An 18880-nucleotide genomic window follows, 5' to 3' on the forward strand; every position below is an offset into this window, starting at 1 on the left:
GGTGCAAATCAGGTCTAAAACAACAAGACTACTGGATTTTCCGGACTATACGTCGCTCTGGAGTATAAGTCGCACCTCCTCGTCTCTGTGGAGATATGTTTAGGGCCGTACTGTAGAATATTCTTGACAGTAATAACATCTCCAGGAGTTGAAAAGTTGCGTAGTGTCTTTAAAATAATGTACAGTATTTTCTGGAGTATAAGTCGGACCAGCCAAAAAAAGCATAATAATGAAGAAAAAAACATATATAAGTCGCATTTTTGGGGGAAATTTATTTTCCAAAATCCGAGACCAAGAACAGACATTTTATCTTTAAAGGCAAGTTATAATAATAATAATAATAAAATGTGGAACAACAGGCTGAATATCAGTACATCACGCTAACGTAACACATTTATATTTATTCAGCGACATGAAGCACAGACAGAACTGAACACGTGTCTGATTTGTTAACCTAAGATATTAACAGTTAATCAAATAAATAAAACAGAAAAAACAAGCAACAAGTTTACTCTGGATCTCACTCCAAGTCACTAAATCTGTTGAATTCTTTGTCCTCAGTGTTGCTTCTGAACATACTGGTTTACAAGCCTTTCTGCAGTTCTCAGTGTGACAATAATAAAAATGTGAACTTATATATTTTAATAATTTCACAAATAAGTCGCATCTGAGTATAAGTCGCCCCTACAAACAAACTATGACAAAAAGTGCGACTTATAGTCCAGAAAACACGGTATATAAGTGTAAGATAGATATGATTTTTACCATCTTAAACAAGTTAATTTTAACCTGTTTGCAGTGCACTAACAACAACTAGAATGCTACCGCGCACTTCCTGATTAACGCACAGTAAAACGCTTTAAGATTAGACGCAAACTTACTTCAACCTTAACATCTTATACCATATTTCTGTACTGGGGCAAGACGAATTTTGCTCAATAACATGCGGGAAAAAAATGGGCACAGGCCGTTTAATGGCAGACTGCAGGACATTTCAGGCAAAGCAACAGTATCTCCACGGAGACGAGCGAGCGGCAAACTCTAATATGACATAAAATTACACTGGAGGACAAAATTAGTTTAGCTTGTGTGAGAGAACAGAAATGACGGGACATGATTCACTGTGAAAATACTGTAAAAAACTGGAAGGGAAGGAGACGTATTTTTTCTGTGTAATGTTCTAGTGTCAAGATAAACATTTCAGAGGATAGCAACAGAACTTGGCTTGTCATTTTAGTGGTAATAAAACTGCATCCGTCTGGGAAAGAAATGTCGGGAATTACCTAGTGTGAATTGGCTGTAATTTCGCTCCAGACGTATTCAGCGCTGTACAGGCAACAAATCAACAACGTGAATACGCAATGTACAGATGGAAACGTGCTGAAAAACAACATATAACAGTATTTCCTGTGGCCACAAGACTTTAACCATTTTATTTTATAATATTTTTGGATTATATATGATTGTTTATTGCCTGTATTTAAGCTTAAATCAGTTGTTTCAGCTCCGTATAGTTACTTTTAAATGTTTGACGATGGGTGATACAGTGTGATTTTGCAATGCCAAAGTGTAATCGCAGTTATTTTTAGACTGTAGGGGGCGCCATATTCTTCTCTATTCATGGTAAACACTGTATAAGTAGGAACGTCACAGGTTTATGATTCATTTACACTGGTCCCTCGTTTATCGTGAGGGTTACGTTCTAAAAATAACCCGTAATAGGCGAAATCTGAGAAGTATCAGCTTTATTTTTTACATTATTCTCAGTTTTTGTCTGTAAAACCCCTCACCACACACTTTATACACTTTTCTCACACAGGCATTAACATTTTCTCACATTTCTCTCTTGTTTAAACTCTCTCAAAGTTCAAACCTTCGTAGGCGCCTTTGTCGGTGCAGAACGTTTCATCGACATTGTGGGTTTTGTCGGGGAGAAAACAAATTGCAAACGTACAGCACTTCAGAGTCACACTGCGATAAAAAAGCATGCAAAGTTCCATTGGAAAAAATCTGTGAAACAATGAGGCCACGAGCACAATGAGCACTGAGATGGACGCTCCTTTTCATGGACGCCCCACTAAAATACAGAAAAATACAAACAAAAAACAAAACATATAATTACATAAGTCCATTTAAAACATTAAAAACAGGTGCGGGAGTGAGTTTAAATGTTTGTCACCAGATTGTTACACTGCATTTGTGGCACTAAAGTATCCAAACAGAGGACAGAACTGTTATTAAAGTGCATTTGACAGTTTAATATGTTTTGTTTTTGTTTATTATGACTTGGTTTGGTGGGATTGTCCCTGTGGTAAATATTTATCATAGTTTACAAAGAAAAGCGGAAAACAGAAAGTTGGAAAACACAGGAAGTATTTCAATCGGTTTCATCCAAAATGCAGCAACAATTTCAATTTTTTTCTGACAGTTTAGACACTGATTTAACAAAATACAGGTGTTGTATGTATTTTTATTTGTCTAAGCATAATTATTGTGTAATTTAGACAAGTTTTGGCTTTTGTTAGCATTAAGGTTGCTACGTAACTACACATATCATACCGGTAAAACCATAAAGTAAATTAATAAACCAAAATTGGAAAAGTAGAAAAGACGAGGCAAAACATTTTGTAAAATCTTAAAATAATGATGTTTACTATGTTTTAATGAAATGGGGAGTGCGTTCAGGTGAGACTGAAGAATGAGGGAGTCCACAGGCAGGTATGGGTAGAACGTACCTTTAATGGCCTTACTTGGGGTGTGGGCGTGTGAGTGTGAGGTTATTTACAAGAGAAAGAATAAACAAATACAAACAATATCTTAATTATAAATCAAAATGGTGGTTACACAAGTGACCGCGCGGTTATTTACATCATGTGAATACAAAGAAATGAACAAAATGACCGATAGGAGGCCAGTCCAGTCACAAGGCGAGCGTGTACTCAAAAACTCTAAAGCTACACAAACCACGGTCAAAGTATAACTACAAGTTCTAAACATAATATCAGAAAAAATACACACAATATACCATCCTGTTCATGACGCCAATTCGCGCAGAAATCCTTCTACTCAAACATGTTCACCTGCAAACAACAGTACACGCACACAAGTACACAATGTTAAAGAAAGCCATAACAATACGTACATCTAAGGGACGCACACTGTAATTCAGACATTAAGTCAGTCCGAGACAGAGCCGATGTGCGTAACATTGTGCAGCCATGTAAAATATCATCATTTGAATGTCCGTGGCGCATCGGTGTGCACTCGTGCCCCCTCTAGTGGTGCGACAAGGGATAACAACAACTGAACTAAACCTGCAATGTAACAGAAGTAAATGGGCTCTACGGATAGTCTTTTATACATAATAAATAATAAATAAGTCGTCTTCTTCTGAATTTAACTTCTGAAACTATTAGATTTTTCCCGTCTTTGTGGATTTCGAGTTGGAACATTTGGGTTGTGCAGCTTTGGCTCACGGTCTGCCTCAGAGCAAACAATTATTCCATGTTAAAAATCCCGGAAAAGGCCTAATTGATTTTCCAGTGGAAGTCTGCGGGTTAAACAGCAGAGCCTAATGATCCAATACATCAATTCAAGTGACAACTGACTCTCCGCAGTCCTACTTTGACTTGATTACTTAGAATTATTTTTTAATGAAACAGCATGCGCACTTTTTTGGCAAGACTGTTGATTTTTAAGGCGTTTTTATATCATCTTTATGGTTATAGAAAGTAAACAACCAAACAATCCTTGCCCACGGTGCCTCGGTACATTAGTGTATGAACTTGTGTCTGTCTGTGCGAGCCGGTGAGTGCTTCCTTGATGTAAAGATGAAAGATCGACATTAAAAAGTAGAAAAAAATAAATAAAACGTGCTTGATGGAAGTGTAAAAGCACAGTATAAATTGAAACCATGTAAGGATGTGATGTTCAGATCTGAGCCAGAGAAAAGAAATGGTTTGAGAGGAGAGTTAAAGAAGATATTTTTGTTAGGAAAGACAAAGCAAACAAAAGAAACAAAAGAGGAGGACCATTAAAGGTTGAATAGGGTTGTTAAGGCTGCAACTGGAGACAATATCTGTTTACAGTTTCAGTGTAGTTAGCTCCTCCCTTCAGACAGATACAAGGCAGTGTCCACTTACAATCTGACCAGAACTGAAGAAGCAGTTCGGATGAGCAGCGAAACGGCTTCACTCCTACAACGATTTGTCCAGTTGACAGATTTAAACTTCGTCTTTTGCTTGGAATCATGTACAATTTAAAAGTTCACTAAGTAACTTTTGTAGGGGATGATCAGAGTGCAGGTCACAGGTCCGATCTGTGGAGAGGTGAACCAACTAACAATAAGAATGTTTTGGAAGGTATTGAGCAATAAGAAAGACAAATTGAATAAATGCACAAAACAATTTCATGTTTTTGCAGCAGTATTTGAAGTATAAACAATTAAAAAAAGTGTAATTTTATGTTTTTGGAGCAGTATTTGAAGTATAAACAATTAAAAAAAGTGTAATTTTATGTTTTTGGAGCAGTATTTGAAGTATAAACAATTAAAAAAAGTGTAATTTCATGTTTGTGGAGCAGTATTTGAAGTATAAAAAATAGAAAAAAGTGTAATTTCACGTTTTTGGAGCAGTATTTGAAGTATAAACAATAGAAAAAAGTGTAATTTCACATTTTTGGAGCAGTATTTGAAGTACAAACAATAGAAAAAAGTGTAATTTCATGTTTTTAGAGCAGTACTTGAAGTATAAACAATAGAAAAAAGTGTAAATTCATGTTTTTGGAGCAGTATTTGAAGTATAAACAATAGAAAAAAGTGTAATTTCACGTATTTGGAGCAGTATTTGAAGTATAAACAATAGAAAAAAGTGTAAGTTCAAGTTTTTGGAGCAGTATTTGAAGTATAAACAATAGAAAAATTGTAATTTCATGTTTTTGGAGCAGCTCATAATTTAGTTTTAGTGCGCTGTTTAGTAATGCTTATGAAATTTTAATGTTGTAATGCGTTTGGCTTTCCTTTTTTGCAGCTCATAGCGTCAAATACGGAGGGGAAGAGCAGCCCCAGTGAAGTCCTGGTGTGCACCACAAACCCAGACAAACCAGGGCCTCCTTCTACACCATGCGTCACCGCGGCAACGCCTTATGGATTCACTGTCACATGGGGTAAAAAAAACAAAAACACACAAATTGCTGTTGTTGTTGTTGTTGTTCAAGCTCATTGTGCATTTTTTTTTTTTTTTTTTTTTTTTTGATTGATTGATTCTATTTTACTATTATATCTTGCACACAAAAATAGGTTTATAAGACGCCATTAACAAAATACAATAAAATACAATGGGCCAGTTGCCAGATGTGTGTTATAAAAAACATTTAAACAAACGCATTTGCCATTTGTTCTAGGTTTTACTTAGAAATATGCCAACTTATAAACAACAGAATGAAACAACCATTAAACCAGAACAAATCAGGGCATTGGGTAAACATTTCATCAAAAAAATCAGTGGTGTCAGCAGTATAAATGTAACTAAATATAACCAAATGTAATGTCAAATAAATGTAACTAATTTTTAATCTTGTTAATGAACCATTTCTGTATTTATTACTTATTCAATTTAAAAATATTGCATGTGAATTTGCATAGATATCAAAAAATGTCTGTGTAACTGTGTATCTCGTGGTAAACTCATATTTTAAGACAGTTATACTTTTTAATTTACCTTGTCGCGGCCACATAAAGTGATGTGACGGGCCACATTTGGCTTGCGGGCCTTGAGTTTGCCACGTGTGGAATAAAGGATTTATAAATTCATCATAAAATGGAGAATACAACAAAAAATAAGCTTCACTTTCCACTCACATAAACCACAGAGTCTTTCTTCTTCAGGGGCTTGAGAAAACCTCCCAGTTTCTAAGACTTAAAGAAGGATTCCTGTCGCAGCTGTGCCTCAACGATCTTTAATTCATGCTTAAATTTGCTCTTATATAAAATTCAGTCTTAAACGTCTTTTATTTAAATATATGTCCGCAACTTGGGTTTAGCCACGATCCCATTCCCACACTCTTCATAATTGGACTCCAGTTTTGCTCTTATTCTGGCAAATTGTTACAAAATACAAACTGAATCTGTGCTTCTCAAAAACATCCCGTACAAGTGCAATAATAATAATGCAATGTAAGTATCTTTGTTGTGAATGTGAATAGTTTTTGTCAGAGTAAACACAAGAAACTGCACAGGATCATTTTTATATTTGTTGAAAAGCAGACGAGAGCACGCTTATGTATTAGATATTTTTGGGAGCAATTTTCAAAATACATGTACTTTGTGTTCAATCCAAAAACCAACAGTGGTTTTGAAATTACAAAAAAAAAAAAAGTCAAGCATTTATCCATTCTTCAGACTTATGCGATAACTTCACAGTAATAAAAAGCACAGTTTCCATAGCAATTAACAATCAAAAACATGGCTAAAAGGTCCTATATTATGCAAAATTGACTCTTGTGAGGTTTTAGTCGTGTTATTATGTTGTTAACTCCTCAAAAACATAACTGCAATTGTGTTTCGTTTCATTCTCACGTGTTTTAGGTATTCGTTAAAGCTCAAAATGCTCTGTTCCACCTTGTGATGTCATGAAGTGGCATAAAGTTTTTAAGTTAACAGCTCCTTTTACCTTTAGTTCAGTAAAGATCGGCAATTTCAAGGCTGAAATTGTTCAAATTATTCTAGAAATGAAGGTGTGTGGAGTTTAAAAGTACAGCGGAGCACTTCCTGTATCACCACATGATGACATCACAGGGTGGAACAGTGTGTTTTCAGTTTGAGAGAAGAACTCAGCCTAAATGTGTGTGTGAATGAAACAAAACACAACTCCACGTCTGTTTTTTCATGAGGAAACAGCAACAACATTTTAACATACTGTAGATCTTAAATAGCGTAACACGGGCCTTTTAAAAGTCCTCAAAATGGCGCCTTTAAACAGGACGCTGAAACCCTTACATTTAAAAGAATTATGGCATCATTTGTAGTTAAAACAATGCAATGTTTGTGTAGTTTCTATTATGTAATGGCTTGCTAATTTACATTTTCGTATTCTAAATGCACAATATGCTTTTTTGTAGATCCTCCACAGGACAACGGCGGCTCAGAAGCGCTCACGTATCTGCTTGAGATTTCAGAAGGATGCTCTGAAGGTACAGCTAGCATTATGCAACTATTAACGTGTGTATTTCAAATAGTAAAAGTCAAGTCATTCAAAGTATAAACAATAGAAAAAAGTGTAATTTCATTTTTGTGGAGCAGTATTGGAAGTATAAACAATACAAAAAAAGCATAATTTCATGTTTTTAGAGCAGTATTTGAAGTATAAACAGTAGAAAAAAGTTTAATTTCATGTATTTGGAGCAGTATTTGAATGTATTCAAATGGTAAAAGTCAAGATCTAAACGTCTCTGTGTAATTTATTCAATCTTTATGGACAATAACTGCTCTGTATTTAAATTATCCACTTAGCTTATTGTGCTATATATCTACAATCAAGTGTGCTGTTGACACTGGCACAAGGCGATTTTTAAATGCATCCTTTAAGTGAAATATTATTTAAGTCTGACGTTATCAAGGGCTAAGACGTGCTCCATCTATGAAAGAAAAACATATTACACATCACACGTTTACATAGGCCTTTAGTTAAGGTTGCGTAAACAGCCTGTTACCGTATTGTGTAGATTTACCTTAACTTCACCTCGTTTATACCACATGAATTATTTAAACACACTTAGTACATTGCATAACCCTAAAACAATACCCCTATTGTGCAACATAACACATACAACGTTTATATAGGCCATAACGGACTGAGAGGCTGTAACGCAGGTCAGGACTAAATTCTGTGAAAAATAATTGGGTTAGGCTTTTAAACAATAGGCTGCTATGTATAGAGTGGTTGTTTTAGTGGATTTTGTGTGTTTTTATCCAGCGAGCCCGTGGGAGGTGGAGTACAGCGGACCAGCGACGGAGTGTGTGTGCAAGCATCTAACCCCAGGAACGGTGTACCGCCTCCGGGTGTGCAGTATCACCACTGGGGGCCACAGTCAGGTAAAATGGGGAAATGGACCAAAATGTACTGTGTAGATTAGTCAGCGGTGGTTTTGAGAACAGTGGGTCAGGTGTAAATGGGACAATGATATAAATAATGGGGGAAAAAAGTGTATTTTGTGTTTTTGGAGCAGTATTGGATTTATAAATGATAGAAAAAAGTGTAATTTCATGTTCTTGGAGCTGGATTCGAAGTATAAACAATAGAAAAAAAGTGTAATTTCATGGTTTTGGGGCAGTATTTGAAGTATTAACAACAGAAAAAAGTGTAATTTCATGTTTTTGGAGCAGTATTTCAAGTGTACATAATTGAAAAAAGTGCATTTTCATGTTTTTGGAGCAGTATTTGCAGCATAAACTAAAGAAAAAAAGCGTAATTTCATGTTTTTGCAGCCATATTTGAAGTATAAACAATAGAAAAAAAGTCATTTCATGTTTTTGGAGTAGTATTTGAAGTATAAACAGTAGAAAAAAGTGTAATTTCATGTTTTGGAGCAGTATTTGAAGTAATGTGGATCAATGATGTTCTTTAGTCTAGTTTAAAATAGAGGATAATCACTATAGTATTTCTCTTGTGTGCATTTTCTTTGCACTATTGGGAAATTTTTGAGCTATAAGATAAAGTTTAAGCCATAAAAGGTTGAATTAATAACTTTTATGTCTCAGTACAGACACAAACGGATGACTAAAGTGTTTCATTCTGCTGTTTATTTATCGCAGCTCAGGATTTTTTAACAATATTGTAGATTTAGAATAGTATTGTGGTTTAAATTTGCTCTTGATTTTTGTGTCAGTGGAATAAATTGCTTTTAATATTAGTGTTTAACATCTATATTTACTTGAACTTCAAAATGTCTTCAATTCATCTTTATTCCAGACTCATTGTATAATTGTATAAACAAGGTACAAATTACAGTTTGTAGCTGAGTGATTCCAGCCTTAGGGTCAGATTTCAGTACGGTCCCACAGGGGGCCGAGGTTAAAGAGGTTTACAGCCTCCGCTTTACTACTGTAAGAGTCCAATGATTATAAGTAAATAACAGAATAAAATAAAACGAAAAATGACTGTGCTTTAAAATTGTGTAAAATAGTCTCCATATATCAGGCAATAAGTTCTTCTGTTATGTTTTTAAATGTTTAATGAAGATATTGTTTAATTTTTCTTGCATTTAGTGTATAATTAGTTTGAAAAACTATTAAATTATCCCAAAAATCAAGAGCAGAAAGTAAATTTGTGCAGTTAAAAGTTTATAATACAACTGCAATACACACAACTAACCCAATGCATGAACAAACTTAAATGACCAAAAAAGACATTGTTTAAAAGGATTTGTCCTTGTGTCTATAGTGTGCTGTGAGTGTACCTGTCCGTACGTTATGCGTCCCTCCCGGACCCTGTGCGCCGCCGAGGATTGTGGGAAAAGCCAAACACAAGGAAGTGCAGTTAGAATGGGGTAAGTCCATAGAGAATCACTACAATGTTCAGCTCTTTGCTTAACATATCTTGACCTCTGTGTAGCTGCTCTAATGCAAACTCAGTCAACCCTTTTTCCTCCAAATTGTGTTCTTATTTAGCACATTAAAGTCCTCCCTTCTTTCATATCTGACTCAACTTTCCTAATGTACACTCATTATACGACATTAGTGTTGCAGACTCTGTGCAGACCCGCTTAAAGCCAGGGGGAAGTTCTTGTTCAAATTGGTATTAATAAATCTGAACCTAATCAACTCACATTCACGGCTCCAGCAAGGTTTTCCCAAAGTGATTTTCCACAGTTCACAGCAGCTGGTGACGAAAAAGACTTCTTTAAATCAACATGTTTTCAGCTGATTACTTATTGTTGAAGGTAATAGTTGTACTAATATGCATCACAATGGGACGACCTGTGATGCCGTAAGCCGAGATTTAAGTCTATTAACGACAAAATCATAGGCGGAAAACTGGTTTTAAGATCTGGCAACCCATCGTGAGGAGCTCAATTTAGTACTTTTTGATTTGATCTTTGACTTAAATACAAAATACAAATTGGTAGTGTTTAATTTGCACGTTTTTTAGCTTTATAACTGAGGTAAGAGAAATCTATACTCCTTTAAAAAAAATTTTATATTAGGCTGTTTTCTGATCCATGTTATAATGTTTAATACACAAATCCTGCTTATTTAGGCTGAGTTTTTTCACTCTGTTCCACTTTGTGATGTCATCAAGTGGTAATACAGGAAGTGCTGCACTGTGTTTTTAAACTCCACACACCTTCACTAGAAAAAATTTCGATAATTTCAGCTCTAGAATTGCCAATCTCTGCTGAACAAAAGGTAAAATGTAGCCGTTAACTTGAAAACTACCACTTCATGACATCACAAGGTGGAACAGAGCATTTTGAGCTTTGGAAACATAGACAGACTAATAATAAAGTGTTACACAAACATGTGTGAATGAAATGAAACACAACTCCAGGTCTGTTTTTGAGGAGGTAACAATATTATAACATAAGCCCTGTTTGCTCACAATAGTCAGTTTTGTGTAATACAGTTGTCCCTCGCTATATCGTGGTTCACCTTTTGCAGTCTCGCTGTTTTGCAGATTTTTTACCGCAATTTTTCATGCTTTTTTTACATTGTATGAACGTGCATTGTGTTCTGCCTCCTGATTGGCTAAGGGACTGTAGACTCTGCAGTGCTGTGTGTTTGCAGTTTGTTTTCTCCCTGACAAAACCCACAATGTCGATGAAACGTTCTGCACCGACAAAGGCGCCTACGAAGGTTTGAACTTTGAGAGAGTTTAAACAAGAGAGAAATGTGAGAAAATGTTAATGCCTGTGAGAAAAGTGTATAAAGTGTGTGGTGAGGGGTTTTACAGCCAAAAACATATAGAATAATTGGAAAAAATAAAGCTGATACTTCGCGGATTTCGCTTATTGCGGGTTATTTTTAGAACGTAACCCCCACGATAAACGAGGGACCGCTGTACAGGACCTTTAAAGACTTAACAAGCTACATAGTTTACCTTTAACTTAACATATTTCTTGCTCTTTCAGACTCTCCAACAACAGAGGGAGTGTGCGAACAGTGCGTCTTCAGTTTGGAGATGAGCGAAGGGGACAGTGAACCAGCAGAGGTGTACAATGGCGCCGAGCTGCAATGTACTGTGGGTAGTTTGCTACCAGGAGCCACGTACAACTTCCGGGTGCGGGCTACCAATGAGGCTGGGGTAAGAATCACTTGACACACACTTAGCGCAGACGTAGAGACTGTAGTAATAGACCTGGCACGAGGATAAATGATAATATTTGTCATTTTTGTAGAAGGTAACAGTAATATTAGCAGCGGTATTAGGGGAACTGTTCATTTTAGGATCCATGGATGTCAAAAGATGATGAAAAATGGACCGTTACCATCGCTTTTGACCATAAAAGACACAAAATGATTTATATTTTCAATGGTCAGTTGTCCCCAAACCACAAAAGCGACTGAAATCCATTAATTTTTTGTCTCCACCACACAAAAAACACCAAGATCTTTTATTGCGTCCTTAGGAAAGACGCTTCTCTCACGTCGCCTTGTCGTTGGTGGTCGGAGGGGCCAACGGTGCGGATTGGCAGCCTCGCTTTCCGCAGTGCTCCAGGGCAACTGTGACTATAAAAGCAGCGTAATCACTAACGAGTACAGTGTATCGCTTCGAGAGGCTTCAACGAGCGTCAAGTGTCATTTTACTTAATTTTAAAAAGCGCCAATTTGTGACTCAGACGTGTTTCATAACCTTGAAGTATGTTTAGTTCATAATGTTCATAACGCATTGCAAATCCACGGCGCTTATCTGAAGAGACGCTTTGGGATGCATAGGGCTGTATTTTCTGGGGCAGCGTGTCCCAGACAGATTTAAGAGGCTGCATTAGTTTCGAACAGTGTCCCCACATCTGAAGCGAACATTTGATTCTCATTATTAGCTCAATTAGGGCTGACCACACTCTCCCGCAACCGCTCAAAAAAGAACAAACAGGTACTTCCACTCTTCGGTAGTGCTCTGGAATATTAGGAAAACTATCTAAATCTTCTCTGGGATCATAAAAATGTCCTTGTAAATGTCTTTAGGTACAACAAGGAAGGATTGTTAAACTAAGTGCAGAATAACACGTGAAAGAAATGTGTTTTTATCAAATGCATCATCAAAAATGTCATCTTTTTACAGCTTTTATGCAGATTTCCTTAGTTTTAGTTGATGTACTGCCTCTTTTGTCCCTTAGGATTTGACTAATCTACCTCCCGTCCCCTTAGAGCAGTATAAATTCAAGCATCTCAAACCTTCAGACTGAAAAACAATGACAGAAATGTTTGAAAATGTTACCCTTATTTCCTTAATGTTGACTGCACCTGATATTATAAATGTACAAATCTTCAAAAGTACTGTCTTGTGCACAATATGCCACTTTCAAGTGCATAAACATATTAAAACGCACGCATTAAAACTGACTCGAACGTCTTATCGTTTTTGTTCTAGTTTGGAGCGTACTCAGAGCCGACAGAGGTGACCACTGCAGCGGGTCCTCCAGGCCAGTGTGGGGTGCCGGTCATCACTTTGAGCAGTAACACCTGTGTAACGCTTAACTGGGAGGTGAGTTTTACACAAATATTGAATAAAAACAAGCTGCTTTTAGAGATTTTTTGTGGCAAAGTGAGTATTAAAGTGTTTTGTACTAGTAACATTAATTAACATTCAAGAGTTTGCACAAAATAGGGGAGATAATAAGACGTTACCCTTAATTTGTCATATTTTAGAGTCATTATAAACTCCCTACAAAGTTACACAAGTTTATTTTCTATATGGGATGAATGTTAATGTCAATATGAAATTATAAACAGTTGTTAATCGTGTGTCTTTCAGAGTCCGGAGGGATCGGGGAGCGACATTTCAGAGTATCGTCTTGAATGGGCGCGAGAGGACGAGCCCATGGAGCTAATCTACTGTGGATCTGCCACACAGTGTGAGCTGTCGGACCTGACGCCAGCCACGGAGTACTGCTGCAGGCTACAGGTGAACACTGTGACTGTAACGTGGGCTGAAGAGGTGGAAATGATGGAAACGGACGGGAAATGGATGGGAAAGAGACAGGAAAGAGAAAGGAAAGAGATACAAAAAAGACACAAAAAAGACAGGAAACAGACAGGAATTAGACACAAAACAGACGCGAAACCAACTCGAATTAGACTCGAAATAGAAACAAATTTAGTCAGGAATTGGACACGAATTAGACACGAATTAGACAGGAATTGGACATGAATTAGACACGAAGTAGACACGAAATAGACACAAATTAGTCAGGAATTGGACACGAATTAGACACGAATTAGACACGAAATAGACACAAATTAGTCAGGAATTGGACACGAATTAGTCAGGAATTAGACAGGAATTGGACACGAATTAGACACGAATTAGTCAGGAATTAGACATGAATTAGACACGAAGTAGTCAGGAATTAGACAGGAATTGGACACGAATTAGACACGAAATAGACACGAATTAGTCAGGAATTGGACATTAATTAGTCAGGAATTGGACATTAATTAGTCAGGAATTGGACACGAATTAGTCAGGAATTAGTCAGGAATTGGACACAAACTGGACATGAAACAGACACGGATTAGACACAAAAGAGACACGAAAGACGCGTGAAAGAGATGCGAATTAGACACGAAAGAGACATGAATTAGACACGAAACAGTCAGGAATTAGACAGGAATTGGACACGAATTGGACACAAATTAGACACGAAAAACACACGAAACCGACACAAAACAGTACAAAACTATAAACTGTGCAGGATTCAAGGTACTATATTTATCATATATATTCCTCTTTGGACAACAGATAAAGTATTTTTAACCTCCTAAGGACCGAGCTCTTTCATGACTTTATTCATTTCTCTTTGTTATTTGGGCTGATTGGACCTGATGAGTTTAAGTGAAATTTGTTTAATTAAGTGAAATTTGTCTTGCCCCAGTGCAGATATATTGTAAATCCAGCTCTTTGGGTCAAAATGGTGAAATGGTGTGTGTTGCACAGTGTTTTTATCTTCGACGAACCAGGAAGTAAAACATGCTAGTTGTTTTTGTTGTACCGTGGAGGCAAAACTCCGCTTGAGTCTCTGAAAGTTGTGAAAAGCTTTTGAAAAATCTGGATTCTAGGAAAGTGAAGTCTGGATCGCAGTATAAAAAAAAACTACTGCACCAGGAAAATTCTTATATTCATCTTTTATCGTGTCCAGACTCACCTAATCTTTGACCCTAATTAATTCTTTTAGTTGTAAAAAGTTGGTCAAGATAAAATATTTTATTTACATTTTTAATAGTGACATTTCCAGACAAAGAAATAAAAAAGACCAGAAGACATTTTGCTGCTCAACAAATGCTTCTGACATTTTAGTTAAAGGTGTTTTTCTCTTTTGTTTTATTACTGAGTTTAAAATGAACATGAGTCACAACTCTCCAAAAATATTTTATACATTTGGGGTGTAGCTAAAACTCATGTTGTTAAAATGCAGATTTTAGTTGATGCAGTGTGTTCTAGGGTCAAGTCTTTGCTAGAAATAATCAGATTCAACATTTATAATTTCACCTTTCATATTTTTCTTTGGAAACTGCAATTTAATCAGAGGAAAAATTGTGTCCTGACGCCATCGGAGAGTAAGACCTCATCACATTGTTAAATCTGAAAGCCTTTATTTGTGTGTAATATGTCTCTGTCAAACTTTTCTCCATTATACAGTTTTTAATGATTTTAATAAAAAGGGCAAAAAAGTCTAGTCAAATCCACTTCCCCAAAAGAATCTTACCAAACAAAAAGCGAAAAAACGACAGCCGCTCCCACCAGTTTTGCGCGGTCTATTTATACTGCGACCAAAATGAGCATAAATATAAAACACACGCAAGATATTGGGGCAAAAAGGCGCAGCACGTTACAAAAACACAACTGTATTTCTTGTGTTTCTTCTCTTCTTTAGGCGGTGAACCAGGCTGGAGCAGGACCATACAGTGACCAGGCCAGTATCAGGACCCCAGCCACACACCCGGACCCCGTGACCACCCTGTCCCTCCTGGACCTGCCCACCTGCCCCGAGACCGGACACTTCCCCTCCACCTGCCTCTTCCTCAAGTGGGAGGAGCCGAACAGCAACGGGGCAGAAATCACTTCCTACATCGTGACCTTGGACGACCAGAGCATCACCGTGGAGTCGGGGACAAGTCACATGGTCACAGGCCTGCAGCCCGATACGGAGTACAGGTATGAGAGTCAGCAGTACAAATGATGTACAATACAAAATAAATACTTTTACATATTTTTAGGTGAATCCAATTGTCTTTAACTCAGAATAATACCTCTTTAGTTGTGTATTTTGTGTAGTTATGGCATATTTACACATTTACACCAGTCAGTTTGGACATTCAACATGTATTTACAATTTAGATACACACGGAAAACATCAAATATATGAGGCAAAATAGACGGAATTAAACAATTACTACAACAACTACTGCGTTTCTCTCAGTAAAAGATATTAGATCTGTGTTTTAATGTTGTTACAAGCTCAAAAACAGACCTGGAGTTGTGTTTTGTTTCATTCTCACATGTTTAACACACAAACCTGCATATTTACACTGAGTTTTTCTCCCAGAAGAACTCGGAAAACACTCCGTTCCACCTTGTGATGTCATCATGTGGTGATACAGGAATTGCTGCAGTGTGTTTTTAAACTCCACACACCTTCATTTCTAGAATTATTTGGATGATTTCAGCCCTGGAATGACTAATTTCTGCAAAACAAAAGGATAAAAGTAGCTGTTAAACTTGAGAAACTACCACTTCATGACATCACAAGGTGGAACGGGGCATTTTTAGCTTTGGAGACGTGAACGGAATAATAAATGGTTACTAAAACATGTGTGAATGAAACAAAACAGAACTTCAGGTGTGTTTTTCAGCACGTAACAGCATTATAACACGGCTTAAAGCTCATAAGAGTCAATTTTGCATAATATTAATGTAGAATTTTTAATCATTTCATTGTATTTTAACAAAAAAATTACAAGCTCAGCGCATCCGGCATAAAAAATAACAATAATAATAATAAAATAAACAACACTGATTTGTTTACCCTATAAAACAACAATAAAAAACAGAAGTAAACGTCATTATCGTGCTAATGTTTCCACTGGGATTATTCATGGCGTTAGCGTCTGGGCTTTTCCACCTTTTGTATTGCACTTTACATCAAAACTACGCCGTGTTTTTTGTTGCTCTAAACATAATTTCGTTGTTGTTTTCTGAAAAATCTTGAATCCAGAATCTGGAATGAAAGAAATGACTTATATAAAAACCAAACATGGTCCAAACTTGCCCTGTTTTCACCTGTTTTCATTTATTTAGACAAACCTAAACTGGCCTCTGCTTTATAAAAATATCGCTCTCGACGTCCATTAGGAATCCTCAGATGCCCCTGTCTTTGCTCAATAAAATCGTAAATGTTCTATACGCCACTGTTATATCCTCGTCCTGTGTTTTGTCTCTCATGTTGTTCTTAATGAGTGGATTCTGTGAAACGGGAGAGCGAGTCCCTGTGTTGTTTTCTTTGTGTTATTGTTGGTGTCACCATGCTCTCTGACATAACGGCTGACACTGAGCTAAACGCGACGCTCGGGTGCCATAATAGACTGTGTAAGTGCGGTTATTTATTTACAACAGCTGCACTTAAGTTCAAATCAGGGTCCGGACTTTATTTTGTCGTCAGTAGAAGTTGTTTGGCACAAGTGGTTACAGATAAATGGGGATGTATCCGATTTTTTCATGTAATTAAGTCGAATTTGTCTTGTAAATCCAGCTCTTTGGGTCAAAACGAGACTGAATTACAAAGCGTTTTTATCTTAAACGAACCGGGAAGTAAGATTAGTTATGCTAGTTGTGGCAAAACTCCGCTCTAGTCTCTGAAAGTTGCGACATTTATTCCTAGAATCCTAATTATTCACTACAATGAGTTTATAAAAGCTTTTCTCAACAGTTTAAATTGTTTTTCTTTTGTTTTTCACATTTGTAAGATGTTAAAAAATAGGTACAGTGTCTTTAAAATGCAGTTTTCAGTTTGTTTTATAGTTGTTTTAGTCGCTTGTAAAGTGTTTAATTGTTTGTACGTGGCCATAACTGCTTAATTTTAAAGTTACTGTTGAAGTAGTAAGTAGTAGTAATGATTAGAAAAGCAGATAGCAGAGCCTCAGCCCAAAAAGTTTAACATATATCAAAAAATTTGGTATAAAATAGATAAATAATAAGATAAAGAGAAGCGTGTAGAAACATAATCTTTAAGGAATATAGACTATGAAAAGTATAGGTTATATTCTGTATACATATTTGCAAATAATGAGCAGCATTAGTTTTTTTTTTTTGCAACTGTCAGTACTAAAAACGGTGTGTAAAGATGATTAATACAGTGTGCAAACAGGAAGTGTAAACATTCAAGCAGTTACACGTGCGCAGGTTAACTTAAAATAATCCACAACAGGCGAATCCTGTCAGCTTTATTTTTTGCAATTATTCTCTATGTTTTTGTCTGTCAAACCCCTCACCACACACTTTATACACTTTTCTCACACAGGCATTAACATTTTCTCACATTTCTCTCTTGTTTAAACTCTCTCAAAGTTCAAACCTTTGTAGGCGCCTTTGTCGGTGTAGAACGTTTCATCGACATTGTGGGTTTTGTCGGGGAGAAAACTTGCAAAGAATGGAATAAAATAGTCATTGAGTAATATTTATGTAGTATAGTTTATGTTATAGTTTAAGTTTTTCCTGCTCTCTGTTTTAACTGCATTGTCTAAAAAGCCTCTTGTAGATTAATAGTTACTTGATAATTTGACACTTATCATTTTAAAACTTGTAAATTCCTTTTATTGAAAATGTTTACTCAGATTTACACACAACTCAGATTTACACACAACAGTTATCAACTGTTTACACTTTGATTGCACTGGACACTATGTTTATGAGGATGTCCGAGCCAATCGATGAACAGCACCTCATTATAAAACCTTGTTTTGTCCAAACCACTGTCCCGTTCCTGTCAGGTGTCCGAAGCAAAACATGTTTACATCCACCACACGCAGCCAACCAGCTGTTCACATGTGGATTTAACACATTTCACCAACATCTTTCACATGCAAACCTGTTCTGAGCTAATTGTGAGACGTAGAGACAAATGAAACCTCATTGTGCGTAATTCTTACCTTCTGTACGTCTCTGGTCACAATGTATTACTCATGTTCTTAATTACGCACAGAGGAGAAGAGGAGTTGGCCTTTTCTAGCCCAGAGCCATGCATTCACACAAAAGGTTACAGTAAAACAATCAAATGTCAGCAGATAGTGAAGGGCAGGTCGAAGCAGGAGAAACACGGAAAGATTTTATTTGTTTATCAATAGCACAAACCAGAAGGGGTCACAAGCTAATGGGAACATGATATAACATCTCAAGAGGACAAACTATAAGTGTTTTTTTTTTTGATTACAGCTTGAGAACCAGAGATGGAACAGCCAAAACATAATTATATACTTCTACTCGACCATCATCAATGCAACATCTTGGTGGAAAATTAATGCAACACTGGATGGAAATAAATCTTGTGACTTAGCAGAAGCGAAATCGAAACAATGCCACAGCGAATGTGTGACGTAATCAAAGCTAAAGGCGGAACGACCAAATATTAGAGTGTGTGACCTTTTTTTTTTTTTTTTTTTTTTTTTAAAGAA

The 18880-nt window shown here is 36.5% G+C and overlaps 1 protein-coding gene across 2 annotated transcripts in view; it reads left to right on the forward strand.

Annotated features, from left to right (window-relative positions):
- Positions 1–18880, forward strand: part of fndc3ba (fibronectin type III domain containing 3Ba) — a 193678-nt gene that overhangs the window by 142780 nt on the left and 32018 nt on the right. For both annotated transcript variants that reach the window (XM_033988140.2, XM_033988141.2), the window contains exons 16-23: positions 5028–5163; positions 7117–7188; positions 7971–8089; positions 9438–9543; positions 11125–11297; positions 12585–12698; positions 12969–13118; positions 15088–15368. In XM_033988140.2, coding sequence (XP_033844031.1) covers positions 5028–5163; positions 7117–7188; positions 7971–8089; positions 9438–9543; positions 11125–11297; positions 12585–12698; positions 12969–13118; positions 15088–15368 — 1151 coding nt within the window. The remainder of the gene's footprint in view (positions 1–5027; positions 5164–7116; positions 7189–7970; positions 8090–9437; positions 9544–11124; positions 11298–12584; positions 12699–12968; positions 13119–15087; positions 15369–18880) is intronic.

The sequence above is a fragment of the Periophthalmus magnuspinnatus genome, chromosome 22 (genome assembly GCF_009829125.3).
Source record: "Periophthalmus magnuspinnatus isolate fPerMag1 chromosome 22, fPerMag1.2.pri, whole genome shotgun sequence".
NCBI classification, from domain to species: Eukaryota; Metazoa; Chordata; class Actinopteri; order Gobiiformes; family Gobiidae; genus Periophthalmus; species Periophthalmus magnuspinnatus.